The sequence below is a fragment of the Ictidomys tridecemlineatus genome, chromosome 2 (assembly GCF_052094955.1).
Source record: "Ictidomys tridecemlineatus isolate mIctTri1 chromosome 2, mIctTri1.hap1, whole genome shotgun sequence".
Taxonomy (NCBI): domain Eukaryota; kingdom Metazoa; phylum Chordata; class Mammalia; order Rodentia; family Sciuridae; genus Ictidomys; species Ictidomys tridecemlineatus.
In genome coordinates, this window is record NC_135478.1 from 6,518,238 (window position 1) to 6,538,573 (window position 20,336).

General features: G+C 38.6%; 2 protein-coding genes across 2 annotated transcripts; both read left to right on the forward strand.

Annotated features, from left to right (window-relative positions):
* Positions 1-2,804: 2,804 nt before the first annotated feature.
* LOC101956543 (olfactory receptor 7E24) lies at positions 2,805-3,758 on the forward strand. Its single transcript, XM_013366098.4, has one exon. The coding sequence runs from the start codon at positions 2,871-2,873 to the stop codon at positions 3,756-3,758; it is 888 nt and encodes a 295-aa protein (XP_013221552.2). The 5' UTR covers positions 2,805-2,870.
* Positions 3,759-16,101: 12,343 nt separating this feature from the next.
* LOC101956942 (olfactory receptor 7E178) lies at positions 16,102-20,336 on the forward strand. Its single transcript, XM_013366495.3, has 2 exons — positions 16,102-16,130; positions 19,394-20,336. Exons 1-2 carry the CDS (start codon positions 16,102-16,104, stop codon positions 20,334-20,336), a joined length of 972 nt encoding a protein of 323 aa, XP_013221949.3.

Here is a 20,336-nt window from a genome sequence, read left to right on the forward strand (position 1 = left end):
TTACAACTGCATTGAGTAAGCAATAGAGAGAAAAGAGCACTCCCAATGTGGTTAATGTGTGACGATTGTATAAAATAAGGGTGAAATACATTTAGGACATTATTACCAGTAGTAATGATATATTCAAGCTTATGTGCATCCATACCATTGAGCTAAAATATCCTTTTATTTAAAGTTACTGTTTCCTAATTCTGTAACCGGGCATGTTATTTTGTCCTTCTATAAGATCATGCTGTGTTTGGAGAGGAATGCCTAATCCCCTTTCACTTCTGATTCCTCAGAGTTTAACCCTTGTTTGGCACAGAGGAGACTTAAAAATTTTTAAATGTCTTTGTCAAACATTAAATGGACTCCTCCTTGTTTACAGAGCTTGTCCATAGTCAGTGTGGCTTCATCACACTTGGTACCCTCCTCTCTACACTTTTATCCCTTTCAGGAATGTCAAAATGAACAGGACACAAGAAATAACAGCTCTTTCTTGTGTTTATATGGTGTGCACATGAGCTTCTACATTGTACAGTTATTGAGAATGATGAAAGAGACATCTATGGGTAACCAAAATATGAAAGAGGACTAAAGAAAGTGGCAAGTAATCTCTACTTGATGAGTTATAACTTGGAGTTACCTCATTTCAGTATTTGCTAGCATTTTGAAAATGTTTTTTTTTAATCAATAAACTCACTTCCATAAGGATTGAATTCTTTGCATGTTAAAACAATAGATGGCTAAATGTTTATTAGGTCCAGTAGTGTCATACATGCTTTGTATGTGGAAGATAAGGGTGCTTTCATCCCCATTTGCATTAAGCAGTATGCACCCAGGGAGGTGGAGAGATGTACACACACTCCACATATATTGGCAGGTCAGTGAGCTAAGACTGAAATGTGGATGTGTTGACCCCCGTCTTAGGATGCTGTGTCCTTTACTGAAATAAAAAGTAAAAATATTATTCTGTATGGAAGATGACATTTCTTGGTCAATAATCACTCAGGATTATTACCAAATATACATTAGCAGTATTATTTTATTTATACATAATTCACTTTATAAACTAAAAGTTAAATGATTTATTTGACCAGAACTGATTTGAATTAAGACACCAAACATAAAAAATAGTAACATGGAGCATGTATCAACTTCTGGAATTAAAATAACTCTATGCCCATATTACTAGGAAATTTTCATTTCTGTGATAGGGAGACAGACATAAGAACTTCTATTTTTTTTTGCAACAATAAACACTAGTTAAATGTTGTTCCTTCTCAGGATATAATGTGTATCATGTAAATCATTTGAAATAGCTACATGCACTTCACAGAAACACTTCAATTCACATGCCTACAGGAATTAGTCCATTTCAGGGACATAGGATTTTGACTGCATGATAGGTAGATAATTTTAGAGTTTTTAGGAAGGTCTTAAAGAAAACTGCTGATGTATATACAAATTAGTACTGACATGTATATATCAAATAAAAAATACAACCACATTGAGTTGGGGGTGTAGCTCAGTGGGAGAGCACTTGCAAAGCATGCCTAAAGCTCCTGCTTAGGCCCCCAGTGCTAAAAGTAAATAATAAAAATTTAACATGTATCTATTGACTGGTAAGAGATATTTCTTTGGGGGAGTAAGTGTGTATGAGAATGTGTTCCTGAAAAGAAAAAAAGGAGTGAAATTTTATAGATGGCAGTCAAGTCTCTCTAAATCACCAGGTCCGAAATGCATTTTGCTAAACGTTTGTTTTTTAATATGTGAAGTGGGTCTTTCGACAGCACAAGTACATAGTATTATATATAGTATATATAGTACATAGTATAATTTCTACATACTGGCAAGAATTCTAAGGCACTGATTCTCAACCCTGGTGTAGGAAAACAACAACAATATTTTAAAATATTCACAGCTATATATAGTGATAAAGGAGATTACAATATAAAGAAGAATTGTAATACCAGTTTTATATTAATACTAGATGCTGTGAATATATTGTCTCCATTTTTATATGAGTAAATGCCCAAAGAGTATTTATCATATTTCTGTTAATTTCTTCTTTTAATTTTTTTGCTGAATTATCACAGTGTTCCCTCCAAAATAATAACCCAAATGGCCTTCAAGTAGCTGAGGTAAAAAAAAAAATGCCTCCAAGGATAGAAAGTATTGATGTGAAAGTCTATTAAATGGTGTAAGAAGGAGGGACAAACTCACACAGGTTTGGGGGATTTCCCTGGTTCTACAGTCCTCAACCATTCATCAAAGAGTTTAAAACCACAATGAGGTGTTAACCACAGGACACTGGACATTAATTAAAAAAAAAAAGAACTGTCTGCCTCTGTAGAAATTTTATGGGGATTGCAAGGGTCTGAAACAAATAATGTGCATAAAATATAGAATTCCAAATTATGTTCCAGCATTTCATTTCTGTTTCAATACTGACATGTGCAGGGCACACAAATGCTGTATCTGTGTTCTGTGATGCTAGTGCTTGTGCATGTAGTTAAAACACTTATTAAATTGTGAGGGCCACTTAAGCTAAGGGTACAAGTTCTATATTAAATAATTTTTTAAAATACAAAGAAATTTGAGCAGGGATGTCAACTCCAAGAAAGGGCTAATCCCAAAACCCAACAAGCTGAAAGTCTCATGGGCAGTAACATGTTTTCTGATGTGAACTAACAACTTTAGTAAATACTCACTGAATACAATCCTAGCTCTTAGATGGTGTTTAAAATAATTGAAATCAAAGGAATTGGTATCATTGTTTGAGTATTTGACATTTACTTGTTCCCTTTTTCAACCTTATTTTGTTTTTCAATAGTTGCCCAAGCAGAATAGAAGCTCAAAACCTATCACGCGTCTCAGAATTCTATCTCATGGAACTGTCAGAGGACCCAGACCTGCAGCCCATCATCTTTGGACTGTTCCTGTCTGTGTACCTGGTCACAGTGCTGGGGAACCTGCTTATCATCCTGGCCGTCAGCTCTGACTCCCACCTCCACACCCCCATGTACTTCTTCCTCTCCAACCTGTCCTTGGCTGACATTGGCTTCGTCTCCACCACGGTCCCCAAGATGCTGGTGAACACCCAGACTCACAGCAGAGCCATCTCCTACATGGGCTGCCTGACACAGATGTCTCTTTTTCTCATTTTTGGATCTATGGATGCTCTGCTTCTGACTGTGATGGCCTATGACCGATATGTGGCCATCTGTCACCCTCTGCATTACTTAGTCATCATGAATCCTCAACTCTGTGGCTTCTTAGTTCTTGTGTCTTTTTTGGTTAGTCTTTTTGACTCCCAACTTCACAATTTAATCATCTTACAATTTACTAACTTAAAAAGTGTAGAAATTTCTAATTTCTTCTGTGACCCTTCTCAACTTCTTAACCTTGCCTGTCCTGACACCTTCTCTAATAACATCCTCAAGTATTTTCTTGGTGCCATATATGGCATTTTCCCCATCTCAGGGATCCTTTTCTCATACTATAAAATAATTTCCTCCATTCTGAGGATCCCTTCCTCACAGGGGAGGTACAAAGCCTTCTCCACCTGTGGCTCTCACCTGGCCGTTGTTTGCTTGTTTTTTGGGACAGGCTTTGGAGCATACCTTGGATCAGCTGTGTCACATTCTCCCAGAAAAGTTGTGGTGGCTTCAGTGATGTACACTGAGGTCACCCCCATGTTGAATCCCTTCATCTACAGCCTGAGGAATAGGGACATTAAAAGTGCTCTGAGGAGGCTGCACAGCAGGACTGTCTAAACCCAGGACATTTGGTGTCCAGCAGCAGGGTATTTTGGAAAATGTAGTGAAGTCAGACATCTAGTCCTTTCAATCTCATCTCCTTCAAAATATTAATGACTTTAATTTGTCATCACAATTCATATAAGAATGGTTGTAACCAGGATTGGGAAAGGAGGTCTGGGGAGTTTTCAAAATGGGAACAAAATATCACTTTGAGTTGGTGAAACATTTCTGGAGATGGATGATGATGATAGTTTGACAACAATGTCAATGTAATTAAGGCTGTTGTGCTGTGTACTTGAAAATGGTAAAAACTGTAATGGTTTTGAGATTTAAATTTACCACAGTTTATTTTTCTTGCCTAATTTCTCTAACAAATGTTTCAAGGATGGTATTGAATAGAGGTGATGGCAGTGTGCATTTTTGCCTTGTTCCTGAATTTGGGAAGGAAGAATAAAGAAACATAAATCATGTGGAAGAAGTCTAATTGTCTATTTGCTGATGATATAATCCTATTCTTGAAGATCCTAAAAAATGCACAAATGGTTTCTTTTTCTTTTTCTTTTTTCTTTTTTTTTGGGTTTGCTTTAGTATATTGAATATCTTTGTAAAATAAACTATGAGAAAGCCATTCTAATTCAATGGGAGAGATGCTGAAAGATTCAAGTTTATCACCCATTATTAGCAATGTAAAACAGAGGGAAAGATCCGTGAATTATGCCTGTAGAATTCTGCCGCCATGGGAGAAGGGTCAAGCCGAAAGCCATCAATGGGAAAGATGAAGAAAGATGGGCTCTCAGAGCAGGGGTTTCTGGCTAAAAGCTGTTCCTTGCTCACTGTGTCAATTTTTTTCCCAGCCCCCTCAGGCTGATTCTTTAGGCTAAGATGGTGGAGATGGTGTTTGCTGTAGTAGAGAAAGAAAGTGGCGGGCTGAACCCAGGGGTAGTGCTAAATAGCTTCCCGAGTCACGCTTGGCTCAGGCTTCTCCAGGGAAGATGGACAGAGGAGCTAGAAGTCCAGGTGGCAGGACATGCCTGGACAGCAAAGAGAGAGAGTCTGCAATGCCCATACAAGGGACAGCAGTCCAAACCCTAACTTGCATAAGCAGATGGAGTCTGACAAAGACTTGCCCTAAACTGTCTCCCCTGTGGGACTGACCTAGCCTGAGTAAGCCCTTGGTGGGCAGCCTGGGAGAGCGGGGTCAGGGTAGCCCAGTGTTGGACAGGACACCATGGGAGACAGACCCCCATGTGTTTTCTGGCTCATCTCCATCTCTCAAAGCTTTTAGACATGCACACAGCTGGAGGAGATCTCCCTGGAGGAGAACTTTGGAAAGCTCCCTCTAGTGAGACTGGGCAGGGGTGGCAGGGTTGGGGTGGGGACTGCCTTGAGAAAGCAGCTGAGGAAAGGTTTCTTGAGCTTGTAAACATATTGAGCAATTCTGTAGTATACAACATCAGCACACAAAACCAGGTGCTTTCTTACATGTCAATAATGAATATGTGGAGAAAGAAATCAGCAAAACAGTTCCATTCACACTAGCCTCAAAAGATCTTCAGAATTAATTTAACCAAAGAGATGAAAGACCTCCAAGAAAAGTATGGAAGGCTGGAAAAAGTAAGAGAGAAGACACCAGAAAATGGAAAGCCCTCCCATGTTCAGAGTTAGGAAAAATTAATATTGTTAAAATGGCCACGTTACCAAGCAATCTACAGGAGTCAATGCAATACTCATCAAAATATAGTTCTGAGAAGAACTGGAAATAACAGTTCTAAAATCTGTGTGGAAGAACAAGAGACTCAGAATAGCCAATGCAGCTCAGATGCAGAATAACCAAAGCAGAGTAGAGCTGGGGGCATCACAATACTCAATATTGAAATACTGAAATCCTTCGGGATTTAGATAACACGGATCAATTTGTCTAATTATGGGCTTTTTGCATTGAACCTCCAAGGTCATATGAATGTCAATTATCAGCCTGTAGCCCTTAAGCTTGATCTTTTTGATCCACTGGCCTCCATGATCATGTTTCTTCCTTCCACGGTTCTGCATCAGGAAGCTCCTATTTGAGACTGAATTTGATAGCAATCTTAGGGACTGAGCATGCACTCAATGGGCATCAAGCAGGAGAGGGGCGTTCGATCTGTTTTCTTTGGTTATAACCCAGCAGAGATGCACCATACACTAGTGAATCCTGAGGTAGACATTGGATGGAGGAAGGTCCATTAGAGAACACCAACATGCTAAATTTCATAATCCATTCTCCAAATGCCACAGAAAAAATGCCACAATTAAAATCACATGACTGAAGACTTGTGTTTCAAAACAAGATCCTCATAATGCCATCCAATCCAAACAACAGAGGTCATTCCTTGGGCTTCTACTATTTAATGTGTGGTTTGTGGATGACTTGCTTAAGAGAACTGAAAGGCAGGAAAGAAGCAGGGAGGCCCATGTTGGGGTTGAGGGAAAGAAAAATGGGCTTCTAGAAACAACAATGATTTCAGATTGGAGAATATTGCTCCAGAAAATAGAAAGGACTAATGAAAAAATAGAAAAAATGAGATTAGAGAGGATATAGGAGTATAAAAGACAGGGTGCTGTCCATGCTTTGGATGCTTTGGACACAGGCATCGGGCATTCTCTTCCTCTTAATTAAGAAATGTAGGTGTGTGTAAGGAGGTGAACGATACATCAAATAATAATGAAATAATCCCAAGATCATTGGGTTGCTTTCAACTATGAAATATTACTGAGGGTGTATGGACCTCAGCCTGAATACTTTAATCATAAATATTTTGATTAAAAATATACACAGAGATCTGGGGTTGTAGCTCAGTGGCAGAGCACTTGCCTAGCTTGTGTGAGGCACTGGGCTCCATCCTTGGCACCACATAAAAATAAACAAACAAAATAAAGACAAGCTGTCCATCAGCCAATACAAAAAAAAATAAAAATTAAAAAAATAAAATACAGTGTTTGGGCCTGCATGTTTCCTTCTTCTTGTCCTCTTTTCTATTTAGAAGGTATATAAGCAATATAGAAGCATAGGATCTAACATGTGTCTCAAAGTTACATCTCCCGGGACTCTCAAAGGATCCAGAACTACAGCCCACCCTCTCTGGGCTGTTCCTGTCTATATTCCTGGTTGGGTTGTTTGGGAACCTGCTCATCCTCCTGGCCATCAAATCTGATTCCCCCTGCCCTCCTTCATATATTTATTCCTCTCCAAAGTGTCATTAGCATGCACTTTTAAATCTCCACCATCCAAAATAAGACTCATCGCCTATGTGCACTTCTTGACACAGGTCTCTTTTTATCATTATTGGGTACATAGTTGATTGTCGGAGACCAGCTCCAACAGGGGGTCTCAGGAGACGAACGGATGGTGAGGAGTCGGCGAAAGAGGGGGTGGAGAAACAACACAGACACCAAAGTGAAGGTGTTGATCCCAATCTTTACTTGTGAAGTTGATCATATATACTTTTCATTTTGGCAGGCTTTCAGTATTTTGTGGTTACAAAACAGGAATCATTATTCAAACAAAACAAAATATTACGTAGCTACAATTAGAATAGAAGAATGTATCTTGGCTTATGCATAAGCAAGCATTTGTACTTTCAGTTCGCGTTTTGCTTTGAGCAGTTTCTGCTTAGTTAACTTTTAATAATAGTTACAAATGTCCCAAATTATTGGCCTATACCTTGACTATTCTTTCTTGACTTACTGACTGGAACCGGTGCCATGGTTACGGCAAGGGGTTGACTTGTTATTACTTTTAATCAAACAAGAGTAAGAGCACAAACCATTGTGCACAGGAACAAGAACAAGTTGCCCAGTACTAAGCACTAATCTATCTTCTTAACATTAATTTTTCTTCTCTAGATTTTAATTTAATTTCTCAAAAACTTCCTTGACAGGAATACAGGGAGTTTTTCTTTAGACATTAACAATTTACACTCCACAGCTGAATCATTGCATTTAGAGCAAACAGATCTATGCTTTAGAAGTAGTTGCATTATTGGTAAAGTCATGATTTTTCCTTTATACTTAATGGTCATATGAGAAGTTGCAACTATACTTATTAAAGGAATGCAAAAACAAATCAGCCCATTCCCAGAAACATACTGCGCTCCTCCAGAGGATGGACGCCTTGCGCCATCCACCTCAGTAGGGCCTTGCCATTGCCTGAGTCAGGGGAGGGGCGCAGCAGTTGATCTGCTTCTGTGTTGGCCTATGACAGCTTTTTGGCTTTCTGTCATCCTGCATTACCCAGTCATCATGAGCTTTGGCCTCTGTTGCTTATTAATTTTTATGTCTTTTTGGTTAGCCTTTTGGATTATTAGCTGAAAATTTGGTTGTCTTACAATTTACTGACTTCAAGGGTGTGACATTTTCTAGTTTCAGCTGCTTTATCTTACCTGTTCTGACACCTATTCTAATAATATTGTAAAGTATCTTATTGTTTATATTTATGGCTCCCCCCATCTCAGGATCCTGTTTCTTAATGTAAAATTATTTCCGCTATTCTGAGAATCCACCTGTGGGTAGACAAAGCCTTGTCTGCCGGTGGATCTCATCTGTCAGTTGTCTGCTTATTTTTCAAAACATGCATAGAAGTGAACCTCAGACCAGCTATATCATTTTCTTCTTGAAAGTTTGTGATTACTTCAATGATGTACTCCTCTGCTGAATCCCTTCATCTGTGGTATAAGGATCAGGGACATTAAAAGTGTCCTAGGGAGCTCCACAGGACCTGTGGCATCCAACTGGAATATATATTGTAAAATGTTGCAAAGCTAAATGCCTAGTCCTCTCCCTTTAGCCTCCTTGGTGACATTATTTTTGTAGTTCCATGGCTTTAATTTCTTGTCAGGAATCATAGGACACTGGAGTAGCCACTGCTGAGGAGGGTGTTTTGGGGAGTTTTTAAAATGGAAACAAAGCCTCCATTTGCAAACGTGAAAATTTTCTGGAGATGGATGGTGATGATAGTTTACTGCAATGTCAGTGTAATTATTGCCTATAAATGTGCACTTGGCAGGGAAGAAATTGCATTTTCCCCCAAATATTGATTTTACTGTAATAAAATGTAAATAAAAGCAAAATTCACTCCTAAACAGAAATTAAAGAAATTAATTATACCCAGGAGATTGTTTTTCAGTAGTGGAAGGACTACAAACACTTTTTGACATTTTCTCCTCCTCTTCCTCCACCATTAATATGAGGAAGTCCTTAGAGTGGGCCAATTTAAGTAATTATGAGCTTTGAGCATTGAGTCTCCAAGGTCATATAAAAGTGAATGTCAGCCTGTGTCTCTAGTCCCTCAGCTCAATGGCTCCAGTCTAATGTATGCTGTACCTATGTCTCTTCCTTCCATGGTTTGGATCAGGAGGCTGTGCTGATATCAATCCTGAAGCCTGAGCAGGTCATTTACTACCAAGCAGGGAGGAGTGTTGGAACCACAGTCCTTCATCATGACCCACCAGAGACACAGGGAAAATCAGTAAGTGTAGGAACTGAAGGATGGAGGAGGGACTACCCAAAGCATTGTTTTCTCTTCATCAGGAAAGTGAAAATATCTAGGCAGTTGTATTGGAGAAGAATAATGTGCAAAATTTTACTTATGAGTACTCTGAGTTTGCATATGTGATTTTCGCAAGAGAAATCTTTCCTCCCACACTCTGCTTTCCATAGCCTGTTATCCACCATAGCAAAAAAAAAATATGCACCCTTTTCAACTGTGTCCTAAGCACTGAGATAGTATCCATAGCCTCGTGAATCTTTATTGGAGAATTTTGAGTGCCAAGTGCTGAGCTATGTGATCCATGTAGATTGTTTGAATTTATCTGCAAAGTTCTTCCCAAGTTATAAGTACTACATTATTTTTACAAAGACCAAAGGAGCACAGCTGTTTATGTAAATTTGTGCTAGGTGTTTAGGTTGGGTAGAATATTTACTTATATATGGTGCTGAGGATCTAACTCAGTAGCTCACACATGCTAGGCAAGCACTCTACTACTGAGCCACAACCCCAGCCTCTGATGTTAATACTTATATGATAATACTTATATGATAATCAAAAAAGGTTAGAACTGAAACTGGGTTTGGGGGGCATATAACTGGTGTAATGAGAGTGATTATGATGAGAAAAATAGTGCTGGATGGGAGCATGTTATCATAGATTATTCTATGAAAAACCAAAGAGGAAATTAAATTCTGTGCATGCATGATGATGTCATAGTGAACTTAATTGCCAGGCATGGTAGAACATGCCTGTAATCCAGAGGCTTGGGAGGCCAAGGCAGGAGTATTGTGAGTTCAAAGCCAGCCTCAGCAAGGGCTAGGTGCTAGGCAACTCAGTGAGACCCTGTCTCTAGATTAAATACAAAACAGGGCTGTGGGTATGGCTCAGTGGTTGAGTGCCCCTGAGTTCAATCCCCAGTTTAAAAAAAGATAAAACAAACTCAGCTGTTATGTATAACTATTAGACATTAATAAAATCATTAAAAAATCCTGCAAGGGATGGATAGATATGGGGCTAATATAAATAAACTTGTATAAAATTTTTAAAAAAGTCAAAACTGTTTTCTAGTATTTCATTATTTTTAAATCACCGACAGGCGCCATGTGCACTAATGCTATGATTTTGGTCTGTGACATCAATGATTATGTACAGATATCAAACCATATTTCTTAATATTTGAGTCTATCTAGACCAAGGATAAGAGGAATATATTGATTGCTTTTCAAAAGATAAACAGTGTATGACCAAGGTCATAAATCCATGGAGGCAAATAAGAAAACCTAGAAGTGATAAAATCCCGGAAGAAAACTGGTCCCTAGGAATGTGTTCTGATTATGAATTTTCATCTTTAATTTAATGTTCAGATCATGCAGTTCTAGCTCTCATGGGGTGTTTATAAATATTCTTCATAAAAGGAATTTGTACCATTGTCTTAGTATATGGTAATGTATAATAGACTGCCTCTTAATTGCCTTTAATAAAGTGTGTTTTTTTTCTCAAAGAGGAAGCAATGTTTCTTATTATATATATATATATATATATATATATATATATATATATATATTTTTTGTTTGTTTGTTTGTTTTTTTTGTTTTTGTTTGTTTGTTTGTTTTCTGGAGAGTAGACTGCATTTTACTGTGGTCATTATCTTGCTATGTGGAGTGTTCTTGGTTTTCTAACATTGTTCATCTGAGTGTCTCTAAATCAGGCATGTAGGTTGGGTGTAGAGATTCATGACTGTAAGTCTAAGGGATTTGTCCCAAGTTCTTAGTACAAAACAAGGTGTAGTGGACTGTTTTTAATTTCCTCTTATTAAAATTACTTTTCTTTATAAGGAAAGCTGTTTTTCCCCATTTTTTTCTTAAAGCGTAGGCTGCATTGTGCAGTGATCATGAATGTATTCTCTCCACGGTCCTGGACTTCCATCTCTCTAAAGTGAGTGTAAAGTGAGTGTAGGAAAGAGTGAATAACACAGAGAACAATAATGAAAGAATGTATGAAGATTGGGCTTTGGCTACTAAGAAATGTTGTTGAAAATGTCTGGGAATCAGGTGTAAACACTTTCCTTAGGAATACTTGAATTCAAATGTGGACAGAGTGCTTGGGGCCTTCTGTATTTCTTTCTCTCATCCCATTTTCTTTTGCAAAAGCTGTCCAATCAATTCAGAACCACAGATCTCACAAGTGTCTCTGAATCCCATCTCCTGGGACTCTCAGAGGACCCAGACCTGCAGCCCCTCTTCTTTGGACTGTTCCTGTTCATGTACCTGGTCACAGTGCTTGGGAACCTGCTCATCGTCCTGGCCGTCAGCTCTGACTCCCACCTCCACACCCCCATGTACTTCTTCCTCTCCAACCTGTCCTTGGCTGACATTGGTTTCATCTCCACCACGGTCCCAAAGATGCTCAAGAATATTCAAACTCACAGCAGAGCCATCTCCTATGTGGGCTGTCTGACTCAGATGTCTCTTTTTATCATATTTGTATGTATGATAATCTGTATGATGATCTGCTTCTGACCGTGATGGCCATCTGTTACTCCCTGCATTATCCAGTCATTATGAACTCTTGCCTCTGTGACTTATAAGTTTTGGTGACTTTTTTTGTAGCTTTTTGGAATCCCAGCTGCACAATTTGATTGCATTACAGGTTACCACCTTCAAGGATGTGGAAATTTACAATTTCTTTTTTGTTCTTTCTGAAGTACTCAGACTTTCCTGTTCTGACCCCTTGACCAATAACATAGTTGTGTACTTTGGCAGTGCCATCTTTGGCCTTTTCCCATCTTAGGGATCTTTTGCTATAAAATAATTTCCTCCATTCTGATAATACCATCCTCAGGTGGGACGTGCAAAGCCTTCTCCACCTGGGGGTCTCACCTGTAAGTTGTTTGCTTATTTTATGGAACAAGCATTGGAGTGTACCTTGGTCCAGCTGTGTCACATTCATCTAGAAAGGTTTCAAAGGCCTCAGTGTTGTACACAGGTGTCACCCCCATGCTGAACCCCTTCACTACAGCCTGAGGAACAGAGAAATTTAAAACACTGTGAGGAGGCTTCTTTGTAGAATTGTCTGTTCTTAAAATCTGGGACATCAACTTAATGTTTAGTTTGGAATAACAATAAAATTTGACATCAATACCTATAAATCGTGCCTCTTTGGTCACCTTATTTTTTGGAGTTTATTAACTTTAATTTCTAACATTCATGGTAAGATTGCTGTTGTCAGCACTGGAGAGAGGCAGTAATGAGGTATGAAGGTTCAATTAGGAAAGATCAAAATTTATTAGAAATTTGTGTTGGTTATAGTTTTCTAACCACATGAATATAATTAATGCCAATGAACTGTGAAGTTAACAAGGCTTAAAATGGTACATTTAAATTGCACACGATAGAAAATATAAATAAATATGTGGTTCTCAAATGTGCAAAATGGTGACTTATAGAAAATAAAACTAGAAAATGTAGCACAAATAGATGGGGCTAGGCAAAACTTGTGATTTTATTTGAGGCACATTTTAGAAATCACATCACTCCAGGATGAAGTGTCATTTGAAAACTGTTCATCATTAAACTCACATTTTACATAGTGATGGGATTCTTTATTTGAATAATTCACTGGAGAACAAAATTATGTGATTTCTATGTATGAGTATACTCCAATGAAACCCATTTTTATGTGTTTATAATTTGGTAATTGGAAAAAAATAGAAAGGAGACCAGTACAATAGAGGAAGGGGATAAGGTGGAAGAGGAGGGTAAGGAAAGAGAAGGTACTGGGGAATGAGGTGGAGCAAGTTTTACTCTGTGGTGATAGTTTTCCAACAGTCATGTCACAATAAATCTGATTATTATGTACAATTATAATGTACCATTAAGATCACAAAATTAACAAAATTTCTTTTTTCTTTTTCTTTTTGGTACCAGGGATTGAACTCAGGGGTACTTGACCACTGAGCCACATCCCCAGGCCTATTGTGTATTTCATTTAGAGACAGGGTCTCACTTTTTGTTGAGGCGGGCTTTGAATTTGTGATCCTGTTGCCTCAGCCCCCTGAGCCTCTGGGATTACAGGCATATGCCACTGTGCCCCGCAATAAAATTTCTTAAAACAATCATATAATGTAAATAATTGTTAGACCCATTTTACACATGAGGAAATTGCCCAGGTCTGTTCATAGTATTTCCTGTAATTTTCTCTTTTTTATCTGTTTTCTATCAAATCAGAGTGGCCTGACAAAATAATAAACTGGGTTTGTCTTCAGGGAGCTGAGGCAAGAGAGTTCTAGTCCATGTATCAGGAAAAACTGACAAAAAATCTATTAAGTAGGTATACAGTTGGCACCAAAACTTGGGGTTTGGCATGTTCCCTGTTGCCAAAACCTTCAACCATAAAAAAGAGGCTTTATGACCAGAAAAAAATAAAAGTATTGCCAGGCTACTACAAAAGGGAGAACCAAAATGGAGAAAAATACTAGAAGACATCTTATAAACAAATATTTTACTGATATTTAATGAGTTGATCAAAAGGAAGGCTGTATTAAATAAAAATTTTCAAAAATATTCTTCAAATTTCATGATGACTTAATTATTGACAGGCAAAGTGTACGATAATTCCACATTTATGGTCAGTGATGTCTGCTTATGTGGGTTGACCAAATTATATTATCACAATTTTACGTCTACTGTGACCAACAATTCTAATCATATATTAAGTGATTTTTAAGATAAATCTTATTTTTCTGAGCACTTGCATCCAGAAAGGAGGGAAATTAGAGAACCTGAGATTAATAAAAATATCTCTTGGTTTAACACAATGCTTTCTGGTCGTAATTATGAGTCTTAGGATTTAGATAAGGCAGTCCTAAATAAAGAGGGTTTGTATCACTAGCACAGAATGAAATGAATTATATTGGGCAGCTTCTTAATTTCCCTTTATAAAATGATTTTTCTTGAAAGGGAAAGCATATCTATTATTTTCTATGTTTTTCTTCAAAGAGAACATGACCATTATCTCTAATGCTCTTGGCCTTCTATGCATGCTCAGCTGAGTGTCTCTAAAGTAGGGGTTTATGGAAGATAACACAGATTATAATAATGCAAGAGTTTTAAAAAGATTTGTTTAGTCACAACTGAGAAGTATTGTGAGGTGTATGTACCACGGTATGTGAATTCTTTCCTTTGAATACCTGAATTCAAAATGAATACTGAGTGGTGAGTGTTTGTTTATTTGTTCTTTTATCCAACACTCTCTATTTTCCCAAAATATGGTCAAACAATGCATTAACGGAGAATCTTACACATGTCAGAAAATTCTTACTCCTGGGCACCTGTGGTGGTTGAGATGTTCAGTCATCTCTTCTTGGATTGTCCATGTTCCTGCCCCTTATCCTGCCAACACCTCTGCAACCTGTCCTGGGTCTTAAAGATGACAGTGAATATCACAATCCACAATAGAATAATCTCTTTTGTGGGTTGTATTATACAGATGGCTTTTTTTCTTGTTTTTTAAAGCATATGCGATATGCTTCTGAGTAACATGGCCTATGGACTGTAGCCATCTGTCTCCCCTGCATTTCCCAGTCATCATGAACCCTCACTTCTGTGATTTCATAGTTTGGTGTCTTACATGGTAAACCTTTTGGCTTCCCAGATGCACAGTTTGATTATAATTTCCCTACTTTATGGATGTGGAAATTTCCAGGTTTTTTAGTGATCCTTCTCAACTCCTTAATCACACCTGACCTGATACCTTCTCTAATAACATTGTCAGGTATTCTTTTTTTGTACCATGTTTTTTTTTGCTTCTTAGGAAGTCTTTTGTCTTCTAAAAAATTTTTTCCTTGATTCTGAGACTCTCATATCAGCTGATAAACATACATGCTTCTGTCCTGTAAGACTCATGATTTCATGAGTTGTTGGCTTATAATGTGGAACCATCATTGGAGTGTTCCTTGGTTCAGTTTTGTCAAAATCTCTGAGATATTGCCTTAGTCATTTACATTTTGCTCATCCATGTCCTGAATCCCTTCATCTTCTGCCTGAGGAGCAAGTACATAAAAAGTGTCTCAAGGAGGCTCCACAGCAGAACTGTCTGGACCTGAGCAATCAGTTTAAATGTAGGGTGGAAAAGGCAACAAAACTACAAAAATAAACCTGGAAATCTAGCCTGCCTTTCAGTCACATTATTGCATAATGACTTCAATTTGTCATCCCTTTTGATGGGAGAATGTTGGGAGCCAATTTTGTGGCTGAGAGGACTTGCAAGTTTTTTACATCATGTAGAAATTTTCAGTTTGGCTACGGATGCTGGTGATGGATGCACCACAGTGTGAGTGTGATTAATGCTGCTGATCTCTGCCCTTGGCAATGGGGAAAATTGCCATTTTTAGAGGGAATGAAATTTCACCATCATAAAAATGGAACAAGGCAAAGGAAAAAATTAATGAAAGAAATGACAATACCCAGGAGCTTCCTCTGGTGTAGAGGAAGAGCCCAAGAGCTTTTGTGGACGCTGATTTTTCTCTTCCTCAGCTGGCATTGATATGAGGAGACTTTTAGAGTTTGTGGTAACCTGGACCAATTGGGCTAATTAGGAGCTCTGTGCATTGGGCTTCCAAGGTCATATAACAGTCAACAACCAGTCTGTGCCTGCAGCCCTTCAGTTTGATGGCTCCAAGTCCAGTGGGCTCCATCCCTGTGCCTCCTCCTTCCACGGTTGGTCTGCGTCAGGAAGCTCCTATCTGAGACTGCATGGATAGAAATCCTGGGGCAGAGCCTGAGGCTTCATTGAGTACCAGGCATCAGATGAGCTCTGGATCTTCACTCCTTGGCCATGACCCACCAGAGTCCCAGTGCAAACCAGTAAGTGCTGAGGGAGGTGAATGACGGAGGCGAATGAAATGCATGAAGCATTGTTTCCTCATCACCAGGACAGACATGCATTTTGGGAGGGCAGATGGGGGAAAAAGAATGGGTCAAATTTCAGTTACCAGGATTGTGAAGTTTATGATCTTGGTTGTTGTGGGGTCCTAGAAATCTCATTCAGAGCCTTGCTTTCCTCCCACCCTGGTTCTACTTCCCATGGACAGCTCTCAGACCATAACCGAAAGTAGGTCCCACTGAACTCTTTCCTAAGCTCTCCAAGACATTTATGAAGGCGATGATGAGGATGAGGATAGTGTCCATCACATCATGAGCCAATATTAATCGACCTTTACAGATTTTTAGCTTAATTAAATTTACTACTGAAATTCACCTTTTTTTGTGTTTAATAATAATTAAGCACTGTTGTGTGCCAGTCATGGGTGTGGGCATTTTATACATGCTGAGTGTTTTTAAATGATAAAATCTTCTTAACTAATTAACACCTCTGGCAGAATTGGAAAAAAAAATAATATCCAGGATTCAAATACATGCCTATCTGATCAAAATTTATTCTTTTAAATATTTTTACTGGATATATTAATGACACAGAATAGTGGGTTTCATTGTGGCATATTCATATATGCATATAGCATGATTTGATCAATGTCAATCCTCCCTTCCTCCATTCAGTCCCCCCTCCTCCCTTCTCCTGACTCCTGCCTGTACTCTGTCTCTCTTATTATTGGTATATTTCTGAGCTCCAGACTCTGTCTTTGCATTCTATATAAATTGTATCAATTTATGATGGAGTATGAACTGTATGAAGCATTGTTTCCCATAGTTTTCCCAATGTCAAAAATGCCACATTACTTTTATTTTTCAGGAAAGAAAGAAGCACAATACTTTTATGTAATTTGTAGTAGGATTTTAGGTTGATAATCTGAAGTCCTGTTTGAATTGAGGTTTGATTAGAGACAGAGCATTTGAGCAGATTAGGCAGGATGGCCTTGTCAGGCCTTGTCTTGCCAGGTGGCCTTGTCCCCTGTGAACATTCCCCTTCCCTGTCACTCCAGGATGAGACCCTCCTTCACTGTGCACTTCAGTTTGGAGGTTTTGGGTGGAGCACAAGACAGATCAGTGGGCGGCATCTGGTGCTACAATTATAGGAAGAATGTCTGAAATCACAGGGTGAATTCAGAGAAAAAGAAGACAGACACTCATTCAATATAGATCCCCTCTCTCGCCACCCCAGGATATCCCTGCAGCTGTACACACGTTCCTCATTCTTGACATCAACCTGATCTCAAAAGCAGTCTCAAGTTCAGGTCTTGATTTCATTACTACTCAGTAGTCTAGAAAGAATTTTAAAGTGCACCTGGGGTGGAATTGTAGCTAAGACCTCTGTACCTCTGCTCTCTTTTGGATTGTTGGGAACAATGAGCGGAAGGGGTGCATGTCACCCAGAGGTGGAGAATTCAGTTTTGAGTTCTGAGGGCTAAATTTCCATTGCTGTGATAAAGAACAGGGTACGGATTCTCTTAGCCTAGGCCTTGTCTTCTGAGTTGAGTTGTAATTGAGGCAACTGCATCAAGAAAGGTTTAAACAGATAAAGGATGCCCTGTATGTTGTTAATATTTGGTGAATATAATAAAAAATTCAGAGATTAAAAGCCACCGCTTACATGGCAGACAAGTTATCTACAATTGAGTGACACTCCTAGACCCAGGGATTTAAAATGGTTTGTTAAAAAGATTATAAAGTATATAAAATGGGAAAATATTGTCACCATGTTATAAATGAGAAAATTGTCAGATGTGCTTACATTGTTTTGGGCATTTTTCTCCTTTGCTTAGTTTCCAAACTATATCCTAGTGAAAGGTGATGAAATAACGAACCTGAGTTTCCTTCAGGTTGTTGAAGTAAATGATCTGCAATCCATGTTTCAGGAAGAATTGTCATGAATATGTCTATCTGATCAAAACACAGGGAATTAAGTTTGATAATGAAATCTAGAGTTTGGAGCTTTGCCTGGGGTCAAAGTCCTCCCTGAAAAGAATTCACTTTGTGATCAGAGAAACAGTGAAAGAGCATTGCCAGCTCACTAAAGAACAGAGAATCTAGAAAGAAAAGTCCCCCGTCTCTGTCCTTACCACAGAGTGGTGCTGCATTGATAGAGGGTGCAGGTGAATCAGTGTTGAGGAAAATGTTCAAAAAGATTCTCAACATTTCATTATGCTTTGACCAGTGACCAGTGCAGTGTGCACGAATTCTGTATTTGCTGTCAGGGATGTTACACATTTGTGTATTTTCTAAAAATGTTTATAAAAATTTGAAGTTCATCAAATCCAAGAATAGGAATTACAAATAAGTATTCATAGAATGCAAACTACATTTGAGTGGATATTTACTTGCAAAAAAAGGAGGGAAATCAGAAATCCAAGATTACTGAGAAGTCGCTGGGAGGAAATTGGCCCATAACACAGTTTTGATTATGAGCTATCAACTTTAATTTAGTATCAGTATCTACAGTCTTAAGCCTTGTAAATGTTTTCTAAATATTCTATGCATAGGAGTATCATGCCGTGGTTTTAGATAAAAATAGATACATTTGAGTGCTTTTTAAATTACTTTTTAATGATTATTTCTTCTGAAAATGAAAAGGCTATTGCTTACTGTTTATTTCTTTCTTAAAAGAAACAGAGAATAAATGATATTATTCTTTATCCAGGTTGTCTTTTACTGTGATTGGGAGCTTGTGTGTAATGTTATGGGTCTTTTGTGAGTGAGTGAGTGAGTGTGTGTGTGTGTGTGTGTGTGTGTGTGTGTGGTACTGGAGATTGAAACCAGGGCGCTTGCCCACTGTGTCACATCAGTAGCCATTTTTATTTTTATTTTTAAATTTTAAGACAAGGTCTCACAAAGTTGCTTAAAGCCTTGCCAAATTGCTGAGGCTGCCCTTGAATTTATCTCGGCCTCCTGAGTCACTGGAATTACAGGTCTGCACCACAACATCTGGCTTATGTTATTGGTCTTATAACATTGTTGAGTGTCTGTAATGCAGGTGTATGTAGAAGGAGCAGGAAAACAGAGAAACCAATAGTATGAGAGTTCCAAGATAGTTGGGTTTATCAATGAGAAATACTGCTGAAGGGTATAATGCACAAGTGTGAATAGTTAATATGTGAATATATGAGTTCAAAATACATACAGAACTGTGGGTGCCTGTTTACATGTTTCTTTTTCCCCATTTATTTCAAAAGGTGTACAACTAATATAGAAGAAAAAAATTTAACAATCATATCAGAATTTCATCTTCGTGGTTTCTCAGAGGACCCAGACCTGCAGCCCACCCTCTTTGGACTGTTCCTGTCCATGTACCTGGTCACAGTGCTTGGGAACCTGCTTGTCATCCTGGCTGTCATCTCTGACCCCCACCTCCACACCCCCATGTACTTCTTCCTCTCCAACCTGTCCTTGGCTGACATCTGCTTCATCTCCACCACGATCCCAAAGATGCTCACAAACATTCAGACTCACAGCAGAGTCATCTCCTATGTGGGCTGCCTGACACAGATGTCTCTTTTTGTCATATTTGCATGTATGGATGATCTGCTTCTGACTGTAATGGCCTATGACCGCTTCATGGCCATCTGTCACCCCCTGCATTATCCAGTTATTATGAACCTTCATCTGTGTGGATTCTTAGTTTTGGTGTCTTTGTTGTTTTCACTTTTTGAATCCCAGCTTCATATTCTGATTGCATTAGAGTTTACCCGCTTCACAGAGGTGGAAATTTCTAATTTCTTCTGTGACCCTATTCAAGTTCTTAGTCTTTCCTGTTACAACAACTTCTCTGGTAACATGATCAAGTATTTTCTTGGTGCCATCTATGGTTTTCTCCCAGTCTTAGGAATCCTTTTATCTTACTATGAAATTGTTTCCTCCATTTTGAAGATCCCATCTTTGAGTGGGAAGTACAAAGCCTTCTCTGCCTGTGGGTCTCACCTGTCAGTTGTTTGCTTATTTTATGGAACAGGCATTGGAGCATACCTTGGTTCAGCTGTGTCATCCTCACCCAAGAAAGATGTGGTATCTTCAGTGATATACAGTGTGGTCACCCCCATGCTGAACCCCTTTATCTACAGCCTGAGGAACAAGGACATTAAAAATGCCCTGAGGAGGCTCCTCAGTAGAACAGTCTAA